The following is a 21,363-nucleotide window of genomic DNA, read 5'->3' as shown; positions in this document are numbered from 1 at the left end:
CATCTAGATATACTCTCTCTTTTCATCTACAACATTGCCCACTGCTCTCTGCTTCACAATATGTGCCTTTGGACAGGCAAAGGAACGACTAAATTCTGGAGTAAGTAGACCAGCTACAGATATTGACCTAACAATGGATGAGATTATTTTAAACAATGCCCACATGAGAATTAATTTAGTATGGAGAATAGAGGAGAAATAGAAAAGACAACAATTAACAGAAGCACTAAAGGAAATATCTCCTCTTTTGTACTGTTATTTTATTACAATGGATGAGATTATTTTAAACAATGCCCACATGAGAATTAATTTAGTATGGAGAATAGAGGAGAAATAGAAAAGACAACAATTAACAGAAGCACTAGAGGAAATATCTCCTCTTTTGTACTGTTATTTTATTACTGTTATTTGTTACGTCCATATATATAAAACATAACAGGAAAAAAAAATCAACAAATTTATAAAATAAATTGAAAATGTTTGGATGAAAAAGAACACAGGAGATTTGCCTTCATGTCTGTAAATCTCTCAATATGCTGTTGGTCTTGCATCTTAAATATCAAGGAAAGATATCTAGCTTGAAACAAAAGTTGGCATGCTGCAAGGTTAAGCTGCAGTTAGTTTGGTGATGGGCCAGAAAACAACAGATTCTTTAAATCTTATCCTAAAATATTGGCTATAATAAATGCTGATATGTCAAAACACAAGCTTTTATCAGAACAGCAAGAAGAAAACCTGAGTGAATGAATATAACTTACCTCCAAGTTCTCAGAAAGAAGGTAAGCAATTAAATACTGTGTTTACCACTGTTCCCCCGAAGCACTATCCTAAGCATGCAGGAGGGGGTTAAGAGCAGCTACAATCAATTAGATCTACTCAGAGGTAAGGTCAAGGCCAAGAATAGGAAACTGCCTGAAGAAACTCTCCTGCAGCCAGTACCATTTCAGAGAATGCCTATTTATGCTAGGAGATAATATGGCCTACATGTTCTTTTCATTCAAAAGGACACTCCCAGGTTCAACTTTGCTGAAAGAGAGGCACCCTGCACCTGCTACCAAGAACACCTAGGAAACAGGATAAGCTGAGTATAAAGTTATTTAGCAAGCACATGCTAGCTATTCCAGTTTGAACTCTACCAACTATAAATGTGAAAGAAATAAAACATTGCTGGCATTGTTCCTCGAGGTGAGGAACAAAAAGAGGAATTAGGCACTCTCTCAATTCTATATGGAGAACTTCTGTCTCAAGCTAGGCAGAAGAGAAGAGTCAAAGGCTGACCAGTTTGTGGGAGGCAGGGCACCAGGAAGAAAGCTAAAAAAGGACATTGTATGGGTCTGATTAATGAGTCTAAGGTAGCCACACCAAAGGGGCCCATCTTGTGACTCTGGCAGCAATCTGGTGGCAAAATAGTTCAGGACATTTTCAATCCAGAGAAATGTATAAAAATATTAAAGTTAATTCAACAAACTAACACCAAGCTTCTAACAGAAGGACTCGCCTCAGCTCTGCAATCAGAGGTACTCACTTTTCATCAATTATGTGCAGTATTTGTTAGGAAAAAAAAAAGTAACAAATGTAAAGATTTGCTTTATTTCTATTGGGGGAAGGAATAGGATAGATATAACTGTTATCAAATCTGCTGTCCACTGTGTACACACATACCCACACACATACATATACATACACACCAAAAGTTCCACCCCCCAAAAAACCAAAAACCACCCTCAAACTGTACCAATACTTCATATTTTGACCAAAAGAACAGATCCTGGGAAGATAGATCCTGGGAAGAAGTGCAAAATGCAAAATCAAATGACCGAGAACTGCTGAGCAGGCAGCATCATTAATATACAAAATATTTATATTACTGAACTAATAACAGGTGTGTTCTCCATGTCTGTAAAACTTTGGAACAACAGAGCTGATTGTTAAATCTAGTCCATGCCAGCTTCCAAAACCCAGAGGATTTTAGTTAGCTTCATTTTTCGATGCTTCATCAAAATTTTCTACAAGATCTGACAAAGAGAAAGAAAAAAATAAGTAAAATACAAATGAGTCAAAATAGATGCAACTAGAATTAGTCAAAAAGCAGAAAAGATTAAAAAAAATAGTGCATTTTAGTAATAATGACTTTTATAAAACAGCAATCTTAAGGAAATGGCTTTTAAAATTGTATGCAAAAATAACTAAGGTAAATAATATTTTGTCAGTTATAATGCCAACAATTTTAAAAATTTATTTTATTATTTTATTTGTATAGGTGTTGTGCCAAAATGTATGTCTGTGTGCCACGAGCATGCAGTTCTCGAGACCAAAAGAGGGTGTGGGATCCCCTGGAATTGGTTTTACAGAAGGTTGTGGGCTTTCATATGAATGCTGGAAACTGAATCCAAGTCCTCAGGAAAAGAAGCCAGTGCTCTTAATTGCTGAGTCATTTCTCCAGCCCCTCAACAAAAATTTTCAGCAATAACAATGTATATTGATAATCATAGTGATTTCAATTTAATATATGCAGGCAACAGAGCTTTGTGGAATATTTTGTGATCCTAAGTTCTGAATGAGGAAGGGACTTCTGTATTCATGTATATCCTATCATGGGGATCTCAGTTGGATTCCCTGTTCTTTGTGACCTCTAAAACTTACACTGTATTATTCTGTGTGTGTTGCGTTTGTGTGTGTATGTGTGCATGTGCAGGTGTAGGTCAGAAGACAACTTGTGTTGCTGGTTCTCCCCTTCTACTATGTGGGTCCCTGGCCTGAGACAGACGTCCTTTACCTGGAACATCATCATCCTCTTCATCGATGTCTTCTGGCTTGGGCGCTTTACTATCCAATACTACAAAAAGTTCATTTGAACATTAGTCACTGAGAACAAAGAGCTTCACACAACACCTCCAAGACTTCTCTTCTCTTTGTCTAAATCTCATGTGGCTGTTGAATTCAGACAATCTAAAATTTACTTCTTTTTTTTTTTTGCTTAAGTAACACTAAAAACAATAAAAGTTTAACGTGAATTAAATATATACAGAACAGCTGGTAATTCCAATGTGCAGTAAAGGTTAAAGTTACAAAATGTAGATTTTGACAGGCCTGAACAAAGGCCTCCTCCTTTGTATCCTTTATTAATCTCCAACTAAAAAAAAATATGAGACTTATTTACCACTTATTTTGATCTAAGTACCTAGCTATGCAGTATGACCATATGACTGCTTAAATACAAGGCTCTTTTATAATTAGAGGCAACAAGACATGTATGAAATAAAAACTAATCTGAAATTTCAGAATTGATGATTATCATTACTTATGATCTTAGTAGCAATTGATAATACTGTATCTGAATATTCTATGACACACTTCATTAATTAAAAAAGAAAACTACAAGTTTTATGAAACACACAAATGGCATTATAAAAAGTAAAAGAATTACCTACTGAGGAAAATCCTCTCAATTTAAGTAAAACACCTTTTGTTGTTTGTTTCTGAAACAGTCTCTGGGACAGGCTAACTCCAATTTCCCTATACAGCTGAGGATAACCCTGAACTTGTGCTGGAAATACAAGTGTGTGCCAACATACCTAGCACTGCTGGGGACTGAACCAGAATGCCATGCAAACAAGGTTAGGACTGTCAACTGAGCTAGGCCCTAGTTCCAGATGGGGTGCTTTTAACATTACTAGGTTTTTTTTAGTGACAGCAGGGAAGAAGGGAAAAATACTAAATTGAAATACATACCTTGCCGTGGGAACTGTTCAGCTAACTTTCTAAGGCTCGTTAAGCTGTCAGCACCAAGCTGACTTAATATTCCAGGAAGCATTTCTGTGATTGGTTTGGCTTCTGCATGACCAGTAATTGCAAAGGTGTTAGCGGAGAGGGAAGCTTGGACTTTGGGATTGTTGAAATGAATAACTGTACCATCGTCTTTAATCATGTTCACCTGAATGGGCACAGAAAACAATGTATTTCACATGCTAGACTCAACTACAAATATCTTTTAAAAAGCAGTATTATCTTACATAGTAGCAATCCTATATAGTACTGATTATCTCAGCAGTAAATATGGCAGAGAAAGAGTCTCATAATGGATTACAATGGTGCTGGCTAGTACAGATTATTGGAGAGGTTATGAAATAGTCACTCAGGCCTCAGGTGGAGGAAGTTCATGGCCACTTCTTTTTTCTTAAGTAGAACTACATTCATGAACCAACTTCTTAATTAGTTACTCAAACAAAATCAGTGCAATTACCACTTACTTAGAAGACAGAGTGGAAGGCGGGAAAAGTATGAAGTAAAAATAACCACTGAGAAACCCACATAGATGACACAGAAATCTAATTAGCCAAGCATTTTACTTCTTTGAATGCTCAGTAAATATACCAAAATTTCAACCTAGTTTTTACTGTTATTCTTGTTTGTTTTTGTCTAAGATAGTCTCGCAATGAATCTTTGCCTGGCTTAGAACTCTGCTTGCCTCTGAGTGCTGGGAATAAAGGTATATGTCGTAATGTTTTTGCTTTGTTTTGTTTTAAATGTGTACATATGCACCACATATGTACAGGAATCCCGGGAGGTTTAATAGCCAGCCAGCTAGCCTGCCTTTCTTCCTTCTTTCCCATTTTTCTTTTTTGTTGTTTTTTGTTTGTTTGTTTTTCTGAGAGAGGGTTTCTCTGTGTAGCCCTGGCTGTCCTGGAACTCACTCTGTAGACCAGGCTGGCCCTGAACTCAGAAATCTGCCTGCCTCTGCTTCCCAAGTGCTGGGATTAAAGGCGTGCGCCACCACCACTCGGCTTCAGGCTGGTCTTTATTATTATTTCTCCTTCCTCAGGTTTCTAAGTATATGGGACTATAGATTTGTACCAACAGGCCTGACAGTTTTCTCCAATTCTTAAATATTTCTTCTCAGCCACATTCATTAATTTCTGCAAACAAAGCTCTCCTACACACTTACCCACCAGAACATGTTTTGTTAATAATTGGGAGTTCTTTAACAGAGATTAATTTAGTCCACTGGCTTGGGGTTTACAGAAACAGAGGAGTGAATACATGCTATTTAAATTGCTATTTCTCCCTTTCTGTATTTCCTTTCTGCATCTTTTGTTATGGGTTGGTATGATCCCATTTACACAAGTTAAATGTGTAAACAATGTCATTCCATCATGAAGTTGATTCCACTCTAAAAGTCACCTTGGTGCTATCGGCTTATTATATAAAAGGTCAGGAGTGTTAACACTTAACTACTTAAAGGTACAGAACTGTCCTTGTCCTTGTGCTCTCAGTGACAGTGGGAAGTGGCTTCTCTTTTTCAGAGGGGGTAACAGGGAGGGAGGGGGAGAAATGAACTCCAAGTTTCAGCAATAGCCAGCCAGCCTGCCTGCCTGCCTGCCTTTCTTCCTTCTTTCCCATTTTTCTTTTTTGTTGTTTTTTGTTTCTTTGTTTGTTTTTCTGAGAGAGGGTTTCTCTGTATAGCCCTGGCTGTCCTGGAACTCACTCTGTAGACCAGGCTGGCCTCGAACACAGATATCCGCCTGCCTCTGCCTCCCAAGTGCTGGGATTAAAGGCGTGCGCTACCACTGCCCAGCTAATTTGAGACATTCTTGACTTATAAACATTGAAGTCATAATTGATTTGAAATCTATATTGTTCTTTATGCTAGAGAAGAAATACAGGACAGTGTTGTTGGTTAAACCCAAAGACAAACAGCTGGCTAAGTGTGAACCAAGTATGAAATAAGTACTTGAGATGAACTAGAGTCTCTCAACTTATTGTTTGGTTTCCTGGCTACTAGGCCATCTTCTTCTTCTTCTTCTTTTTTTTTTTTTTTGGTTTTTCGAGACGGGGTTTCTCTGTGTAGCCCCGGCTGTCCTGGAACTCACTTTGTAGACCAGGCTGGCCTCGAACTCAGAAATCCACCTGCCTCTGCCTCCCGAGTGCTGGGATTAAAGGCGTGCGCCACCACGCCCGGCTCCATTTATTTATTTATAAAAATCCAATTCTATGCAAGCTTGACAATTACTTGTGTCAGAATATAGGTCAAACGGGAAAGAAAAACATGTGGAGAATATATATCTCACTGGCTACAAAGAAGCCAACATAGGATCAAATCCAATACATTTATGAATTTTCTTTCTTTCTTTCTTTCTTTCTTTCTTTCTTTCTTTCTTTCTTTCTTTCTTTCTTTCTTTCTTTCTTTCTTTCTTTCTTCTCTTCCAGGCCATAGGACAGGTTTATTTGAGGGCATTAGCTGTTTGGGGGTGGGGAAATAATGTGGAAGATACAAGAGAAGAGGAAAAGGCTAAAAACAAAGTACAACTGAAAAGATCAAAAGCCAGCTACCTCAACATAGTATCAACTCTGGTTTTTAACATTCCTTAGTTCAAATCTAGAATTCCAATCCTTGTTAGGTATGATACCAGGGGCTGGTGAAACTGCAAGCATCAGCTCTCTGATTTGTAACTAGTAGTTCATCAGAGGCTATGAAGCTGAAATGGAGTAACATATTAATATGGCTAGCTGTCTAATTAGTTTCCCACATGGCTGTAACTTAGAAATGACAGAGGTTATGAGTAATACTTTCTGTACCACCTCTGGCAAAATGGTTAGTATTCAGTAGACATGCAATAAGTGTTGACTGCCATTAAGCTCTTCAGTGTGACAATTTCAGTTGCAACAGAACCATGGCCACACAAAGCACAGCATTATCAGTATCAGTAGTTTAACAATTACTAACTAGAGCTGAAGATGTAGCTCAGTAATAGAGTGTTGAATTTCCAATACCTCCAAAAGAAAAATTACTGTGTCCTTATTTCATTATGAAACATTTATTTTAATAAATTGCAATTTGAAGGATCATGGGAGCTGGAAAGATGGCTAGGTGAGTACAATCACTTACTGTGCAAGCATCAAGACCTGAGTTCAAATCCCCCAAACCCATAGAGAAACCAGGGAATAACTACACTGCTCTCTATAGCCCTAACACTTGGGGGAAAGAGAGAGGCATGAGGATTGCATGGGCTTGCTGGCTGCCAGCCTAGCTCCAGATTCAGTAAGATATCCTGTTTCCAAGGAATAAGGCAGAAAATGATAGAAAGCATGCATACATGCATGCACCTCCACACACATGTACACATAACATACATACACAGGACTCTGGAGGCTAAGGTGTAGGACAAACAGCTATAAATTCTTCTGAATTTGTACAAAAACAAGATTTAGAAATACATATCCTTAGAGATACTACATGGATAATGTCAACACCACAAAGCGGGATGAGGTGCCTAAACTTATAATCCCAGCTGAGGAGGCTGAGGCAGAAAAGACTACCGAAAGATTAAGGCTAACCTGGGCTACATACTGAGACCTTATCTCACAAAACAAAACATGGGCTGGAGAAATGGCTCAATGGTTAAGAGCACTTGTTACTCTACCAGAAGACCTGGGTTCAGTTTCCCGTACCCACACTGTGGCTCACAACCACCCATATCTCGAGTTTTGGTGGATTTAATGCCCTCTCTTATGACCTCTCTGGGCACCTGGCATGCACGTAGTGAACACAAATGCTGCAGACAAAACATGCACACATGTAAAATAAAAATGAATAAATGTTCTCAAAAATATTGGGGCTGGAAAGATAGCTAAGTGGTTAAGAGCACTGGCTACTTTTCCAGAGGACCTACCTTCAATTCCTAGCACTCACATGGCAGCTCATAACTGCATGTAACTCCAGTTCCAGGGGCTCTAACAGACACACATGTAGGCAAAACACTAATTTACATAAAATAACACACACACACACACATTAATCTATACTACAAGAGAAATATACTTTTTATTTCTCTATACAAATGTTTCTCAGTCAAAGGTAATTCTTTCCTTCAAAGAACCATCTCACAATATTTAGAATTTTTTTTTTAATTGTGGCAGTGACTGTTTTTGAGACAGGGTCTTTCCATTCAGTCAAAGCTGGTATGAACTTGAACTAGAGTGCAAACTCCAAAGGGATCACAGGGGTGGACCAAGACAGCCATCTCAGGGACATTTTTGACTGTTACCACTACAGTGTTGGGGGTAACAATTAGTGGACAGAGGCCTGGGATACCTCGAAACATCCTACGGAGCACTAGAGAACTGACAAAAGAACTATCTGCTCCAAAATATCACTAGGGATGAGGCTGGATCTATGAATGGGTTGAAGATAGAAAAAGGAGTAGAGCCGAGCGGTGGTGGCGCATGCCTTTAATCCCAGCACTTGGGAGGCAGAGGCAGGTGGATTTCTGAGTTTGAGGCCAGCCTGGTCTACAGAGTGAGTTCCAGGACAGCCAGGGCTACACAGAGAAACCCTGTCTCGAAAAACCAAAAAAAAAAAAAAAAAAAAAAAGAAAGAAAAAGGAGTAGAGCTAAAACTTCGTAAACATTTCAGTTATGTTAACTTTGGTATTATTACTGTCTGTTGTAACTTACTATATGTTGTGGCTTTTACTCAGGGTAATAAATATTTATAGTGTTTTTAAGATTAAACGCAAGGCAAGTACTTTATCACTGAGCTATATCATCCAAAATAAGTTAAAATTAGGTTTCAGGGTGTCTTATTAATTTTTTTTTTTAAAGATTTATTTATTTATATGTATGTAAGTACACTGTAGCTGTCTTCAGACACTCCAGAGGGAGTCAGATCTCGTTACGGATGGTTGTGAGCCACCATGTGGTTGCTGGGATTTGAACTCCGGACCTTCGGAAGAGCAGTCGGGTGCTCTTACCCACTGAGCCATCTCTCCAGCCCCAGGGTGTCTTTTCTCTCTAATATATCCATGACTGAGACTACCTGATTGTTTTTTTTTTTTTTTTTTCAAGATAGGATTTCTCTGTGTAGTCCCTGCTGCCTTGGGACTAACTCTAAAGACCAGGCAAGCCTCAAAGTCAGGGATCTACTTGTCTCTGCTCTCCCCTACCCCACCAAGTGTTGAGATTAAAGGCATGTGTCACCACACCCAGCTTCTCTGAAATTTTAGGTCAATGCAAATTATAAAAGCTCTGGAGCCAGTAAGATAGCTCATCAGCTAAAGGTGCTTGCTGCCAAGTCTAGTGACCTGAGTAAGACTCCTAGGACCCACATAGTAGACAATTACCAACTTTCAAAAAATTTCCTTTCATCTCCACACATCACCAGCTCTCCATCATGAATAAATACATATTTTAAAGGACAATATATAAAAGCTTTCAACAGCTCAGAAAAAACTTGAAATTAGTTATGCAAATTACAGCCTAATTTTTATCTAAGAATGCTGTCACCTCAAGCAGAAAGGAGAAAGTACATATGTTGTACATTTTCTATGATTTTATCAATACTGATCGTGAAGGTAGATTTAAAGGAAGCTAATTGGGTCATTTGCATGTTCATGCATGTGGAGCACTCTGCCACGTCATGCCTTGTCTTTGGGATCATCATATTATTAGAACCTCAGTGATAGCCAGGTGGGATATTACATGCCTTAAATCCAGCATTCTGGAAGCAGAGGTAGGGAGATCTCTGAGTTCAAGACTAGCCTGGTCTACATAGTAAGTTCCAGGCCAGCCAAAGCTACAGCGAGACCCAGTCAATATGGCCTGGGCCTCATGATCCTACCTAGGCCTTCCCCACCATGATGGACTGCACTCTCAAACCAGGAGCCAAATAAACCCTTCCTTCAAGACACTTTGGTCAAGTATTTTGTCATAGCAATGAGAAAACAATAGACTTTTAAACGTTATCTTTTGGAAAGAGTAGTATATCCAACCAGCTGAATGCACTGGAGAGGGACAGGCAACTATCCAGTGAGACAATGGCTTACAAATAAAGCATGCCTTTAACCCCAGCACTTGGGAGGCCAGCCTGGGCTACAGAGTGACTTCTAGGACAGCCAGGGCTACATAGTGAGACACTGTCTTGAAGATACCAAAATAAATAATAAAAATAAGGAATAAAGACAGGGAGGGAATCAAGTCCACAGAAAACTACTGCTAGATGTTTTTGGATGACATAATAGAGACTTTATAGTACAGAAAGACTAATACAGAAAGATGAATTTATGGTAAAAATAAAAGTCTCACTTGAAAAAAAAATTGGGCTTTACTTCTACATCATTAGAAATAAGAGCTTGCTAGGCACCAGGCCACATACTCTGTTAAATACCAACACTAAGGAGGCAAGATCACAAGTCAGAGGCCAGTCCAGCATACAGAGTGGCCCATAGAAACAAAGCAAACAGAAAAAGAAATCTTACTTTATACTGAAGTTCAAGAGCAGTTTCATAACTGTCATGCAGGCAAATACTTAAGCCTGAGAGTGTGAAGAAATGCCCTAACTGCCTACTAAAGTAATTTCACCCTAAGTAAACTCAACCACTACATTCTTTCAAAGACATGTACATGAAGCACTAGTCTTCCAAGCCAGGAATTAATGTGAAAAGTCAGAAGACCTGTGCGTGTGCTAGTTCTCTATGATCTGGGTTTCCAAGTGTTCATACCTCTTCAATACCAGCTATATTGTTCACAGCCAGTTTCTTTAGTGAACTCTGAAGCTTTTTGTCATCAGCAGTAGCTGTCCTATGTACCACCTTCTTCTTCCTGCGAGCTGTACCCTGGAAAATAATCAGACAGAGGTGTTACTAAGCATAACAACTGGCTACAGCAACCACATCCTCCTGGCCACAATCTAAACTTCACATGGAGAAAACTAACCAAATAGCAGTGATTAACAAGACCACAGAGTTGAGATATTCAGCCAACAACTAAAGGGCAGTTGTCAGTTATTACTCCTTTTTAATGTCTAGATTTTATCATTCCAGTAAATTCTGTTTCAAAATCCTGTTTGTTAATTGAACAGACTGTATAACTCTAAGGCCATTTAGTATGCTTAATAACAACTTTCTAGCATTGTATACTTTCATAGAATCCCTGACAGCCCCTGCCAATAAAGTCTAAGGATGGTCTGAAATCTCAGGAACTACTACATATTGAGAATTAAATTCCTATTACTGAGTTCTCCAGAGTCTAAGAATCTAGAAATGAGAACATCAAGATTTTACTTACAATCCTATATTATAATTTAAAAAAATGTCACCAAGTACTTAAATAGATCATTTCAAACAGGGTAAAGATAAGAAACAAACAAAACAAAACAAAATGGTAAAAGAACAAAGCACTGTCTTCCTAGAAATGAGACCCACGATCAGGAAGGAAAGATCCAAGCAGAACCAAACAAGACGGAACTTGTAAACTGCTCTTCTAGACAGAGAGGGGTGCCCATGTGGCCAGAGCAGAATGAATAAAGAGGAAGGGAGAAGGAAATGAAATCAGACAGGCACACAAGGGCCACACCGTGTAGATTAGAATCTCACTTACTCTCATTATAACAGGAAGCTACTGACAGTTCATTTGACCTGTTTACTCCCATCTAAGGTTGCTACATGAAAACTGGACCTGGAGGCTATGAGACCAGTCAGGGGCTAGTGCACAAATGCGGTGAGAGATGAGAGCTGTGGTAGTGCCTGAGGATGGTCAGAATGTCACGAGACAGAAATAACTTGATGGGTTAGATGTGATATATGATGATAAGTCAGAATTTTGGCCTAAAGTTAAGAATTATAACCATTTACTAAGTCAGAAAAAGTTAATTTCTCTACTGATAACTAGAAACTCAGCAGTGGAGATATTGCTCAGTGGTTAAGAGCACTTGTTACTCTTCAAATCCTAGCACCCAGTCAGGAAACCCACAATTGCCCATAACTCCAGCTTCAGGGTCCCAATGCCCTCTTCTGGCCCCTGATGATACCAGCAGGCACAGTCACATACACAAAATATATTCAGAAAAATACATTTTCCATTAAAAAATATTTAAAATAATGGATTAATTTTCTGGGTCAGTTTTAAAAAAAAAAATGTAGCCAACATCAGAGCTGAAATACTACCAAAAGCCTAAGTTTCTGAAAGAAAGAGTGACCGAAAGCAAACAGGGTCTTTGTCTCTTAATAGCTCCTGCAGAGGTCCTCCGGGACTTCCAGAAGAAAGCTGGGTTCTCTCTTAGCAATCCCAGCGGGAGAAAAAAGCTCTGGTTGCAAAGGCTCTGCTGACACTCAGTTGTAACAGATCATTCTTCACAGAGATGGGCATTTACTTGTGAAGCATTCCTAACTCAGGGCTAGCTTAGTTGCTTGCTCTACATTTTTGTTTTGAGACAGCGTCTTGTTATCTAGTGAGGCAGTCTGTAATTCAGTGTGCTGTGATTACAGGGTGTGCCACCATGCAGAGCTACTCTATAGAAAGAGTACTTCAACTAAGTTACCTATAATCCCAGCATGCAAAAATGCAGAGGCAAGATTGTTTAAAAGTTTGAGGCTAAAGCCGGGCAGTGGTGGCGTACGCCTTTAATCCCAGCACTTGGGAGGCAGAGGCAGGCAGATTTTAGTGAGTTCAAGGCCGACCTGGTCTACAAAGTGAGTCCAGGACAGCCAGAGCTGTTACACAGAGAAACACTGACTCAAAAAAAAAAAAAAAAAAAAAAAAGGTTGAAGCCAGTCTAGTCAACATATCAATTCCTGAGCAACATGGACTTTAGAGACTGTTCCCTCCTATACTCCCCCCAAAACCCAAAAAGTTCAACATGTCTATAGATCTTACAGTCCACAAATACGAGTTCCTTATCTTCTAGATTTTATACTTGGTTAACACCACAGTCCCACATTAAATAAGAGCCTGGGAAACCCTCAATTCTTCTCTATGCCCTTCATCTCCCCACACCCATCTTTCATTAAATTATGTCAGTCCAACCCCTAAATTTGTGTACCATGCTGTAAGCAACAGCTTCTAGACTGTTCTCTATTTGATCCCATTTCATCCCATTTTTCACATTGCAACCAGTTCTAAAATGGTGAAGCTGGCCTCAAACTCAGAGAGCCTGCAAAACCCTGTCCATGTGGGTGGGGGCTGGAGAGATGGCTCAGTGGTTAAGAGCACTGACTGTTCTTCCAAAGGTCCTGAGTTCAATTCCCAGCAACAACATGGTGGCCCACACCTTTTTTTTTTTTTTTTTTTTTTTTTTGGTTTTTCGAGACAGGGTTTCTCTGTGTAGCCCTGGCTGTCCTGGCACTTTAATCCCAGCACTCGGGAGGCAGAGGCAGACGGATTTCTGAGTTCGAGACCAGCCTGGTCTACAGAGTGAGTTCCAGGACAGCCAGGGCTACACAGAGAAACCCTGTCTTGAAAAAACAAAATAAATAAATAAAAGTTGTCCACTGCGTATGGATAAAATCCTGAGCTCCTTGGAATGGCATATAAAAAGTATGATGGAGCCCAAACGACTGGTCACCTCATCGCTAACTTTCTCTCTATCCATTGTATACTCTAAACTAGCCATACCAAACTAAAGCTAGCAGTGTCAAGCTCTAATCTCTCTCAGCACTCTATGTGCGAAGGCACAGAGGCAAGTGATACCCCCTATTTTAGCCTAGCTCTCACTAGCTCTTTCATTTGCTGGTCTAGTGATTAGATTCTTATTTATCCTTTAAGTCCCAGCATGACTCTCCTAAATTAAACACTTTGTTCTTCATTACAATACTTGCTATTCTTCATTGTACTTATGAGCATGACTCTCTTCTATGCTGAGCTATGTCAATGTCAAAAGCAAGAAACGTGCCGGGCGTGGTATTATTTACTATGCCTGGTACAAACTAAGTATTCAGTTAACAGTAGATAAATTTATGCATGTACCAACCACTACATTAAAAATAGATAATTATGGGACTGAGGATATGACTCAGTAAATCAAGTACTTGTGCCAAACCTAAGGAACTGAATATGGGCAACCAACATAAAAATTAAGGACGGCAGTGTACACCTGTAACCAAGCTGAAAGGTGGAGACAGAGGATTTTAGAAGTTCACTCACCAGCCAGTCTAACTAAATTAGCAAGCTTTAGGTTCAGTGAAAAACCATCTCAAAAAAAAAAAAGGTGGGACTGGTGAGATGGCTCAGCAAATTAAAGCCTGTTAACTTTAGTTCAATCCCCAGAACCCACATGGTGGAAGGAGAGAACTGACTCCTGCAAACTGTGCTCAGATCTGTGTGTGTGTGCATGCACACATTACATATATATATAATTCATATTTTATATATATATACATACATATACATATATATATATATGGTATTAAGCAACAGAAGATATATAATGCTTACTTATGACCCACACACATGCCATGTGTCCATAAGCATACACGTGTATATATATACATATCAATGCACATACACACACACTAAATAGATAAATAAATGTAATTGTGATGGAGTCATCAGTCCCTTCCAGGTCTTACCTAGTTGTTACAAAACTACATGTTTTGTAACATGTGCTACAATGTGACCATTGTGGCTATCCCTGTGTTAATATTAACTGACATCATCCAACTTTATCAGAGAAAAAGTACTAGTGGGGCTGGTGAGATGGCTCAGCTGTTAAGAGCACTGACTGCTCTTCCAAAGGTCCTGAGTTCAAATCCCAGCAACCACATGGTGGCTCACAACCATCCGTAATGAGATCTGACACCCTCTTCTGGTGTGTCTGAAGACAGCTACAGTGTACTTACATATAACAATAAGTAAATCTTAAAAAAAAAAAAAAAGTACTAGTCACTTCTTCCCTTCTCCCTCTATGTTTATGCTCAAGATCTGTGGTTATGATCAATTAAAAGCATGGATAAAACCTGTTATATATTGTCCTCTCTGCCTTTTCTACATATCGATCCATGTATGAAGTAAGTATTGTTCTTTCTCTTCTTGCAAATATTGCAGTGTGCAAAGATGAGGGTACATACAGTATTCTCCTTGAGCCTTGGACCACAAATAAAGGGAAAACAATCCCTGCATGTGGGAAATGGAAAACAGGAAACCCTACGAAGCAGCTGGCAAGAGATTCTGTCTTGATATATAACATGGAGAATGAATGAGAAAAACTCCAGCCCACATCACCCATGGGCCTCCACATGCATGTACACTTTCATATGCTCAAATGCCCACATATATTTATACACACAAAGACACACACACACAAAATAAAAAGTTGAGGATTCAAACTAAGGGGTCCATTTTCATGGCACCATCGGAGAGAAGCATCTTCTAGTTACCTGCTTTAGATCTAGACAAATTCCCATCACACAGCAATGTGGTCTGGTTTTAATCACTGAAAAGATTCTGGACTGAAGGACCACCGTACACAGAAGTGATACTATCAGGCAATCACATGTTCTCCTACTAGTTTGTTTTACACCACACTCACCTTGCCCCCTATCCGGACCTGAGCTTGAAGTTTGGCTAACTTTTCTTGATTCATGCTGTTGTTAAATCTAGGGGAGGAAAACAGATTTGTTAAATTCACTGCTTTACCAAGTTAAAAAATCATTTATACAAACAAGAATTTTGCTTCACTGAGTTAATATAATATCCACTAACATCAAGGTCATATCAATACCGTCTCTATTCTTAATAAATAGTGGTAACTTGTTCTAGCTCCACAAACCAACTTTTAAAAAAAATTAAATACCACATGAGAGTCAAATATACAAATAGCAAATGAATGGGATTCAAAGTTGCCTATTTAAAGATTCATTCTTTAACACATGACTCAGCTCTCTGGCATTCAGAAAAACCTAACCAATTATGAAATCTCTTCAGGAAAGCAGGCTTTTTCTTGCAGAGACTTTCACAGCAGAGAACAGTTACCAAATGTTATTAGCAAAACCTTCAAATAGATCATTTTCTCTGGAATCACACTCTGTATTTCTTTTAAAGAATAAGTATGGCACACACAAAAAAGGCTAGGCAAAGAAGAAATTGAATAATGGAGTTGTCAGGCTGTCAGCAAACAAGTCACGTCCTCTATTCAAGGTCAGATGTGTTAATAGTGGGAAGCTACCAGATTTCCAAATACTCACTGATTCTGCAGCACCCCAGTTCATTCTAGACCTTGCACTGATAATGTCACACTCAACAAGATATTATTGCATCAGCGGTAAAATGCCTCACTGTACTATTTGACAAAGATCAAATAGTATCTTGTTACATTTGTATCATGGTTACATTAAGTTAGTGGGGCAAGACAAAAAAATGAGCTATGCAAATTTTGACCTTTGAAGATTCTAAGGACATTCTAAAATCATGAATTCTAGTCTTGACAGTGACACTCCTGCTTTGGAAAAGAACATACCAAGCACTAAAAACAAAAGCTAATTTAACAGTCTTGTTTGACTTGTTCTGTGGCTTAACAGATCATTACTGAGATGTGAAGGAGGGAATAAGGGAATAGGCTATTATTAAACTTCTTTTTTTTCCCTAATTCTAACTTTGTAATTGCATCATTCAGATGATAAGGATCCTGTTTTTTACATTTGAAAGAAGAAAAAAAGAAGACTCAAAGATCATGTAAATTACTAACCATTCTGTACAGAAGCTGAACGTAAAGAACTGACCTGTATATATCACAGCTGTAAGGCTGAATCCATTTCACAAACAAAAATTAGAATCTATGGCTTCTCCCTTTGTTCAACATTGTATCACAATGGTCAAGCAGGTAAAAGCTTTTGCATGGGAGTTGTGTGTAGAATCCAAACAGTCTTTTAGGTGTGTGCCAATCTTAGCTGTGCAGCAGACTGAAATGTGCTGATAGAAACCTCAACCTTGCATTCAAACATCCATAAAAGAGCTACAGTGAAATAACACAGCACTTAAGGAATTTCTTGCAAAAAGGAGGTCAGGAGAGAATATTAAAATTAAGCACAGGACCAGCCCTTTGTGACTATTTTGCATTTTAGGTAACATTCCTAAAGAAAAGAGTTGGCAGTTGGAAAGATAAGACAAAAAGTCCAGACTTATTTGAAGCAAAAGCAAAGCCCAAATTAACTCTTTCTTATGGTGTAAATGAAAGAATAATTCCATTTCAGGTGGTCAGTATAACAGAATTAAGAAATCTTATTCCTAAGGAGTATTTTAGGGAAAAGACATAATTTTAGGGCACCTAGAAGCTTAAAGTAGCAGGGGAAGGAGAAATATGGCCTTTTGTCCAACAGTAAATTGGGCTGTGTAGGATTCTAATAGGAAAAGATATTTAGACTCAGCCTGAGACCTAAAAGGTCACCTGGTTTAATCCCTACTTAATATCTTTAATGTACCTGTCATTCTTGTTTCAAGTGTGAGGTCATTTCAGATACCTGTTAGTGCAGCAGGGCATAAATTATAAACAAAATTGTTAGCTGCCTGGAAGGCCTGGAAAGTTCCTCTCTGTGTCCCAAAGGGAGAAATGACTTTCAAGGGCCACATGATCACTGAGTGGAATATTCACAAATCCTTTTTGCACTTTTCTCAAGGACTTCCGAAAAGAGTATACAGAGATGAATCAATATTTATTGGATGCCCAAATTATAAGCATCCAGGTACTTTAATCATGTTTACACAAAGATAAAAATAATTTGAATTTTCAGCCCTGACTTTTTATGTGAGGTTTTACCACTTAGGGCTTTGGAAAGGTATTTAGCTTCTTTGTACTTGTGTTTCTCCCGCATTAAAAAAACGTATACCATCACATACTTTACTGAGTTGAAGGCTAAAGCATAGATTATCAAGTTCAGGTACGACACTCAGTAGTTGGTAACTATTGTTACCATTCTTCCAGAGGGCCACTAATTAGGTATAATGAAAGAACGTGGGAACGGAAGTTGAAACCGCCATTCACCAGCTGTGTAACACTGTGCCTGGTGATCAATCATCAGGCAGTGTGAAGAGGTTATAAGGATAGGTAACTGTCTCAAAATTAAGAGAGACTTGTAAACAAACACTTCCATTACAAAGTGAAGAGCGCTGCAACCTAGTTCGGCCCCAAGAGCTTGGTGGCCGGGTGCTAACCTCAGTTTGGGAGGAGCAAAAGAGATGACAACAGATTTGCTGCTCAAAGCGTCTGACACTGTGGTTGTGAATAATGAGTGATGGGACGAGGAGGGTTCTACCCTCCTGGGTCTGGACCTGAGCGGCCCGAGCCCGGGCCCGGCTCCTCCACAGCGGGCGGTGGTGCTGGGGACCTTCCCTCAGGTGCCGACCCCCAGCTGCGCCGCCCGTAACCGACAGGCCCGGCCGGCCGCCTCCGCCCCCACTCGCCGCGCCACGGCGGAAGTGGCAGCCGGAGCGGACGGCGGGTGTCGAGAGGGGAGGGCGGGGGGAGACCGTGCGCAGCGGCCGGAGGCCGTGGGGTGGCGGGCCCGCCGGGGGTCTCACCTGCAGCGGGGAGGGTCCTCCAACACCAGCACGCGGCAAGAGCAAGATGGCTGCCTCAGCTGAGACAGAGAAAGACCGCGGCGGCAGTGGCGGCGGCGGCGGCGGGAGAGGTCCACGTGACGCACGGCCCCGCCTCGACCGCGGGAGGGAGGCGAGGTGGGGATGGGTACGGCAACCGCGCGCCTGCCTCCCGACTACAAAGCCCAGCATGCCTCGCGCACCTCACTATTCTGATTGGCGGCCGGGGACGGGGGCCGCGCTGCTTCCTGGAGGAGGCGGAGGTCCCCTCGGCGTCCCATTGTGTCTGCGCTTACCTTTTGTCTTGGTCTTAACAGAAGGGTGGTGTGGGGTCTAGTTCGGGTTGTACACTTTGGATGTCCTTCACTAAGCATTGAGCTCTAATGGACTCTCATCAGGAGGGAAAGTCGGCAGTTGACTTGTTAGGTAGTAACTCGACCCAAGACAAAAAGCAACAGACTTAACGGAAAGAAGCTTTACACTTTACGTGCTTGAGGTGACTTATGTCCCAGTTCCCTCGGACTACCTCGTCAGTTGTGCAATAAAAGGCCCCAAGCATGGTTTTCTTGGACCTTATGTCAGTTGGTTGCATCATGCCTGAGTGGAAGTCGTGCGGATGCGAGTGTGTGTGTGTGGGTGGGTCCAGCGCTTCTCCAAAGTGCGTGCCTGCAAGACACAGACGCGTGCACAGCGAAACGGGCTTACCGGGTCTCTTTGGAATCCCAAACAGAAATCTAACAATGAAATGCTGTTGTCCAGTATTTTTAATTTGTGCGAGGGGGCGGGAAATTCCAAGCCCTCTGTTGTGATAGGCTGATCTCAAAGATAATAATTTGCATTTTGAATAGTGTAGTGGTCCATTGGAGGGAGGGGCTAGGTCACACGTAATTAACAACGGTTTTCCCGAACCTTTCCCCAGCCCTCACCAATTCGGCCCACCTCATCCGGCACTGTCTCTAAGCCTGGAGATCAAGGACTGAGGGAAAGCAAACTCGAGATGTACTCCCCCATCCTTCTACGTGATCTGCACCTTTAAACTTACTCCATTCCAAAGCGGACCCTCGAGGCACCGCCCACATCCGTCTAACATCACTTCCTTCAGTGTTTGGCGAGAAAAAAAATCTGGGAATCCGAGGGGTTGGGCTGAGCGGCGATAAGGGGGCAGAGCGGAGCTTCTGCTGGAAATCCTGTGTTCCCTCAATCCGGTGGCTCTGTGCAACTACCACCGTGGAGATGTCGCTTCGTTTCGGTGCCACCTGTTTGCTGAGCTTCAGTTTCCTGCTCCTCATCACTTCTTCAGACGGACGCACTGGGCTTGGAAAGGGTCAGACCTCATTCTTACCGTAATCTTTACGGACCCCGGGCCTTCTTAACACTTTATTTTCTCACTGTATCTTAGGCCACTTTAGATTCCTTTTTATCTAACCCCAACTGCTTTTGGGGATTTCTTGGGGGTCAGGAGTACCAGGTCCGGGAGAGGGTCTAAGAGAAGGAAGTTGTACTTGAGGGCACTCTTAATTCTTGGGTTTGGGAAGATATGGCCCTTAAATTAGGACTAGGTTGTTTAAGAGTCCATTCATGTGTCATATTAGGCGCTTGGGACGCCTCCAGGAACCGTCACCTTCCCGCCAGAAGAAAAAGGGTCGCTGGTGACCTGTAGTGGTCGCTTGAGTCTGAAGATTCCTCACCACATTCCCCCGTATCCCCCAAGACCCGGTTCCCTATTCCCCCAGGAGATGCAGAAAAAAGAGCAAATGAAAGGTAGACCTTTTGCTAGGTCACCAACAGTTGGTTTTGGTGTGTCTCAGCTAGTGTGTTGGAAGAAACTGATTTCTTTAGAGCGATGGATCAGTGGTTATGAATGAAGGTTAGGAAGTAAGGACCCCTAATTCCGTGTATTACCAGCTCTATTTCTAAGCTTGAACACCTCATCAGTTGGGTTTTTTGTTTGTTTGTTTTGGCAGCTGAATTGACTAACTGGTTGAGTTATAAATGGATTCCAGCCCTGCTTTGACTGATTTGTGTTATGACCTTTACTGTATGGGATTTTTCTGATGCTGGTGGTGTGTGTGTTTCAGTGTGGTATCTGCCCACCTGTTTTCTGGTACACATGACTAGGCCATAAGAGGATGTTGGGTGTTTTCCTCTTCTGCTTGTTCTCCACCTTATGAAACAGCCCCATTGAATTTGAGTTCACCATTTAGGCTAGAGGAGCCGTGTGTGTGTGTGTGTGTGTGTGTGTGTGTGTGTGTGTGTGTGTCTGTCTGTCTGTCTGTCTGTCTGTCTGTTTGTTTAGGTAAATGTGTGGCCCGAGCTGGAGGTGCAGGCAGTCTTGAGCTGCCTCTAACATGGGAACTGAACTTGAGTCCACTGAAGAGCAACAGCGTCTTTTCACTGGTCCATTTCTCCAGACCCTATTTGTTTGTTTGTTTGTTTGGTTGGTTTTTCAAGGCAGGGTTTCTCTGTGTAGCCCTGGCTATCCTGGAACTCACTCTGTAGACCAGGCTGGCCTCGAACTCAGAAATCCTCCTGCCTCTGCCTCCCGAGTGCTGGGATTAAAGGCGTGCGCCACCACTGCCTGGCTGTTTGTTTTTCGAGCTCTTTATTTTTACATTCATTGGTGGGCAATGAGACTGAGTGGAAATTAAATGAGTCACCTCAGTTCAGTATTGATTTTTGATCATCAGCCGTGTTTTGATCATTGACTCGGGTACTAGAGACATGACAATGAAGAGGACAAACGAGGTTCTTGCTTTCATTGGGTATATATTTAAGTCAGAGAGTGAAATAGGATAGATCTACGACAGATTAATAAAAGAATTTCAGCTTATATAATACTGTGGTAGACTGGGAAGTACAGACTGAGGAGGGTAAGGGAGCTGGCATTTACTTGAATTAGGAGGGTGAGAAAAAGCTTTTCTTTCTTTCTTTTTTGTTTTGTTTTGTTTTTTCGAGACAGGGTTTCTCTGTGTAGCCCTGGCTGTCCTGGAACTCACTCTGTAAACCAGGCTGGCCTCGAACTCAGAAATCCGTCTGCCTCGCCTCCTGAGTGCTAGGATTAAA

At 40.9% G+C, this 21,363-nt stretch overlaps 2 protein-coding genes across 6 annotated transcripts in view; one reads left to right on the top strand and one right to left on the bottom strand.

Moving 5' to 3' along the window:
* Window positions 1-345: 345 nt before the first annotated feature.
* On the bottom strand, window positions 346-19,328 carry Btf3l4 (basic transcription factor 3 like 4). 5 transcript variants are annotated; one of them, XM_085839104.1, is made up of 7 exons: window positions 18,283-18,423; window positions 16,488-16,510; window positions 15,299-15,365; window positions 10,497-10,610; window positions 3,733-3,934; window positions 2,777-2,836; window positions 346-2,015 (listed from the first exon to the last, which is right to left on the bottom strand). In XM_085839104.1, the coding sequence occupies exons 3-7, from the start codon at window positions 15,350-15,352 to the stop codon at window positions 1,969-1,971; spliced, it is 477 nt and encodes a 158-aa protein (XP_085695230.1). In that variant the 5' UTR covers window positions 15,353-15,365; window positions 16,488-16,510; window positions 18,283-18,423; the 3' UTR covers window positions 346-1,968. The 5 variants fall into 5 exon arrangements, with proteins under 5 accessions (XP_085695230.1, XP_085695231.1, XP_085695232.1 ...); XM_085839105.1 differs by lacking the exons at window positions 16,488-16,510; window positions 18,283-18,423 and adding an exon at window positions 19,240-19,328; XM_085839106.1 differs by lacking the exons at window positions 16,488-16,510; window positions 18,283-18,423 and adding an exon at window positions 19,006-19,078.
* Window positions 19,329-19,384: 56 nt separating this feature from the next.
* The window catches only part of Txndc12 (thioredoxin domain containing 12), a 28,316-nt gene continuing 26,337 nt past the window's right edge, over window positions 19,385-21,363 (top strand). The window contains exon 1 of the mRNA XM_021161089.3: window positions 19,385-19,624. Within this exon, the coding sequence (XP_021016748.1) occupies window positions 19,534-19,624 (91 nt within the window). The 5' untranslated portion in view covers window positions 19,385-19,533. The remainder of the gene's footprint in view (window positions 19,625-21,363) is intronic.

This window comes from Mus caroli, unplaced genomic scaffold (assembly GCF_978045245.1).
Source record: "Mus caroli unplaced genomic scaffold, Mus_caroli_1 scaffold_6, whole genome shotgun sequence".
In the NCBI taxonomy this organism is placed as follows: domain Eukaryota; kingdom Metazoa; phylum Chordata; class Mammalia; order Rodentia; family Muridae; genus Mus; species Mus caroli.
The sequence above is the reverse complement of the archived record's forward strand: the minus strand, read 5'-3'. Positions and strand labels throughout refer to the sequence as shown.

Bases quoted from the DNA above. Each gene is read 5' to 3' on its own strand.
- Btf3l4 (XM_085839105.1), bottom strand. The intron at 2,837-3,732 runs GTATGTATTTCA...AACTTTTTGTAG, and splicing joins TGAACAGTTCCCACGGCAAG to TATTGGATAGTAAAGCGCCC. The intron at 2,016-2,776 runs GTAAAGGACGTC...TCTCTTTGTCAG, and splicing joins AGAGGATGATGATGTTCCAG to ATCTTGTAGAAAATTTTGAT.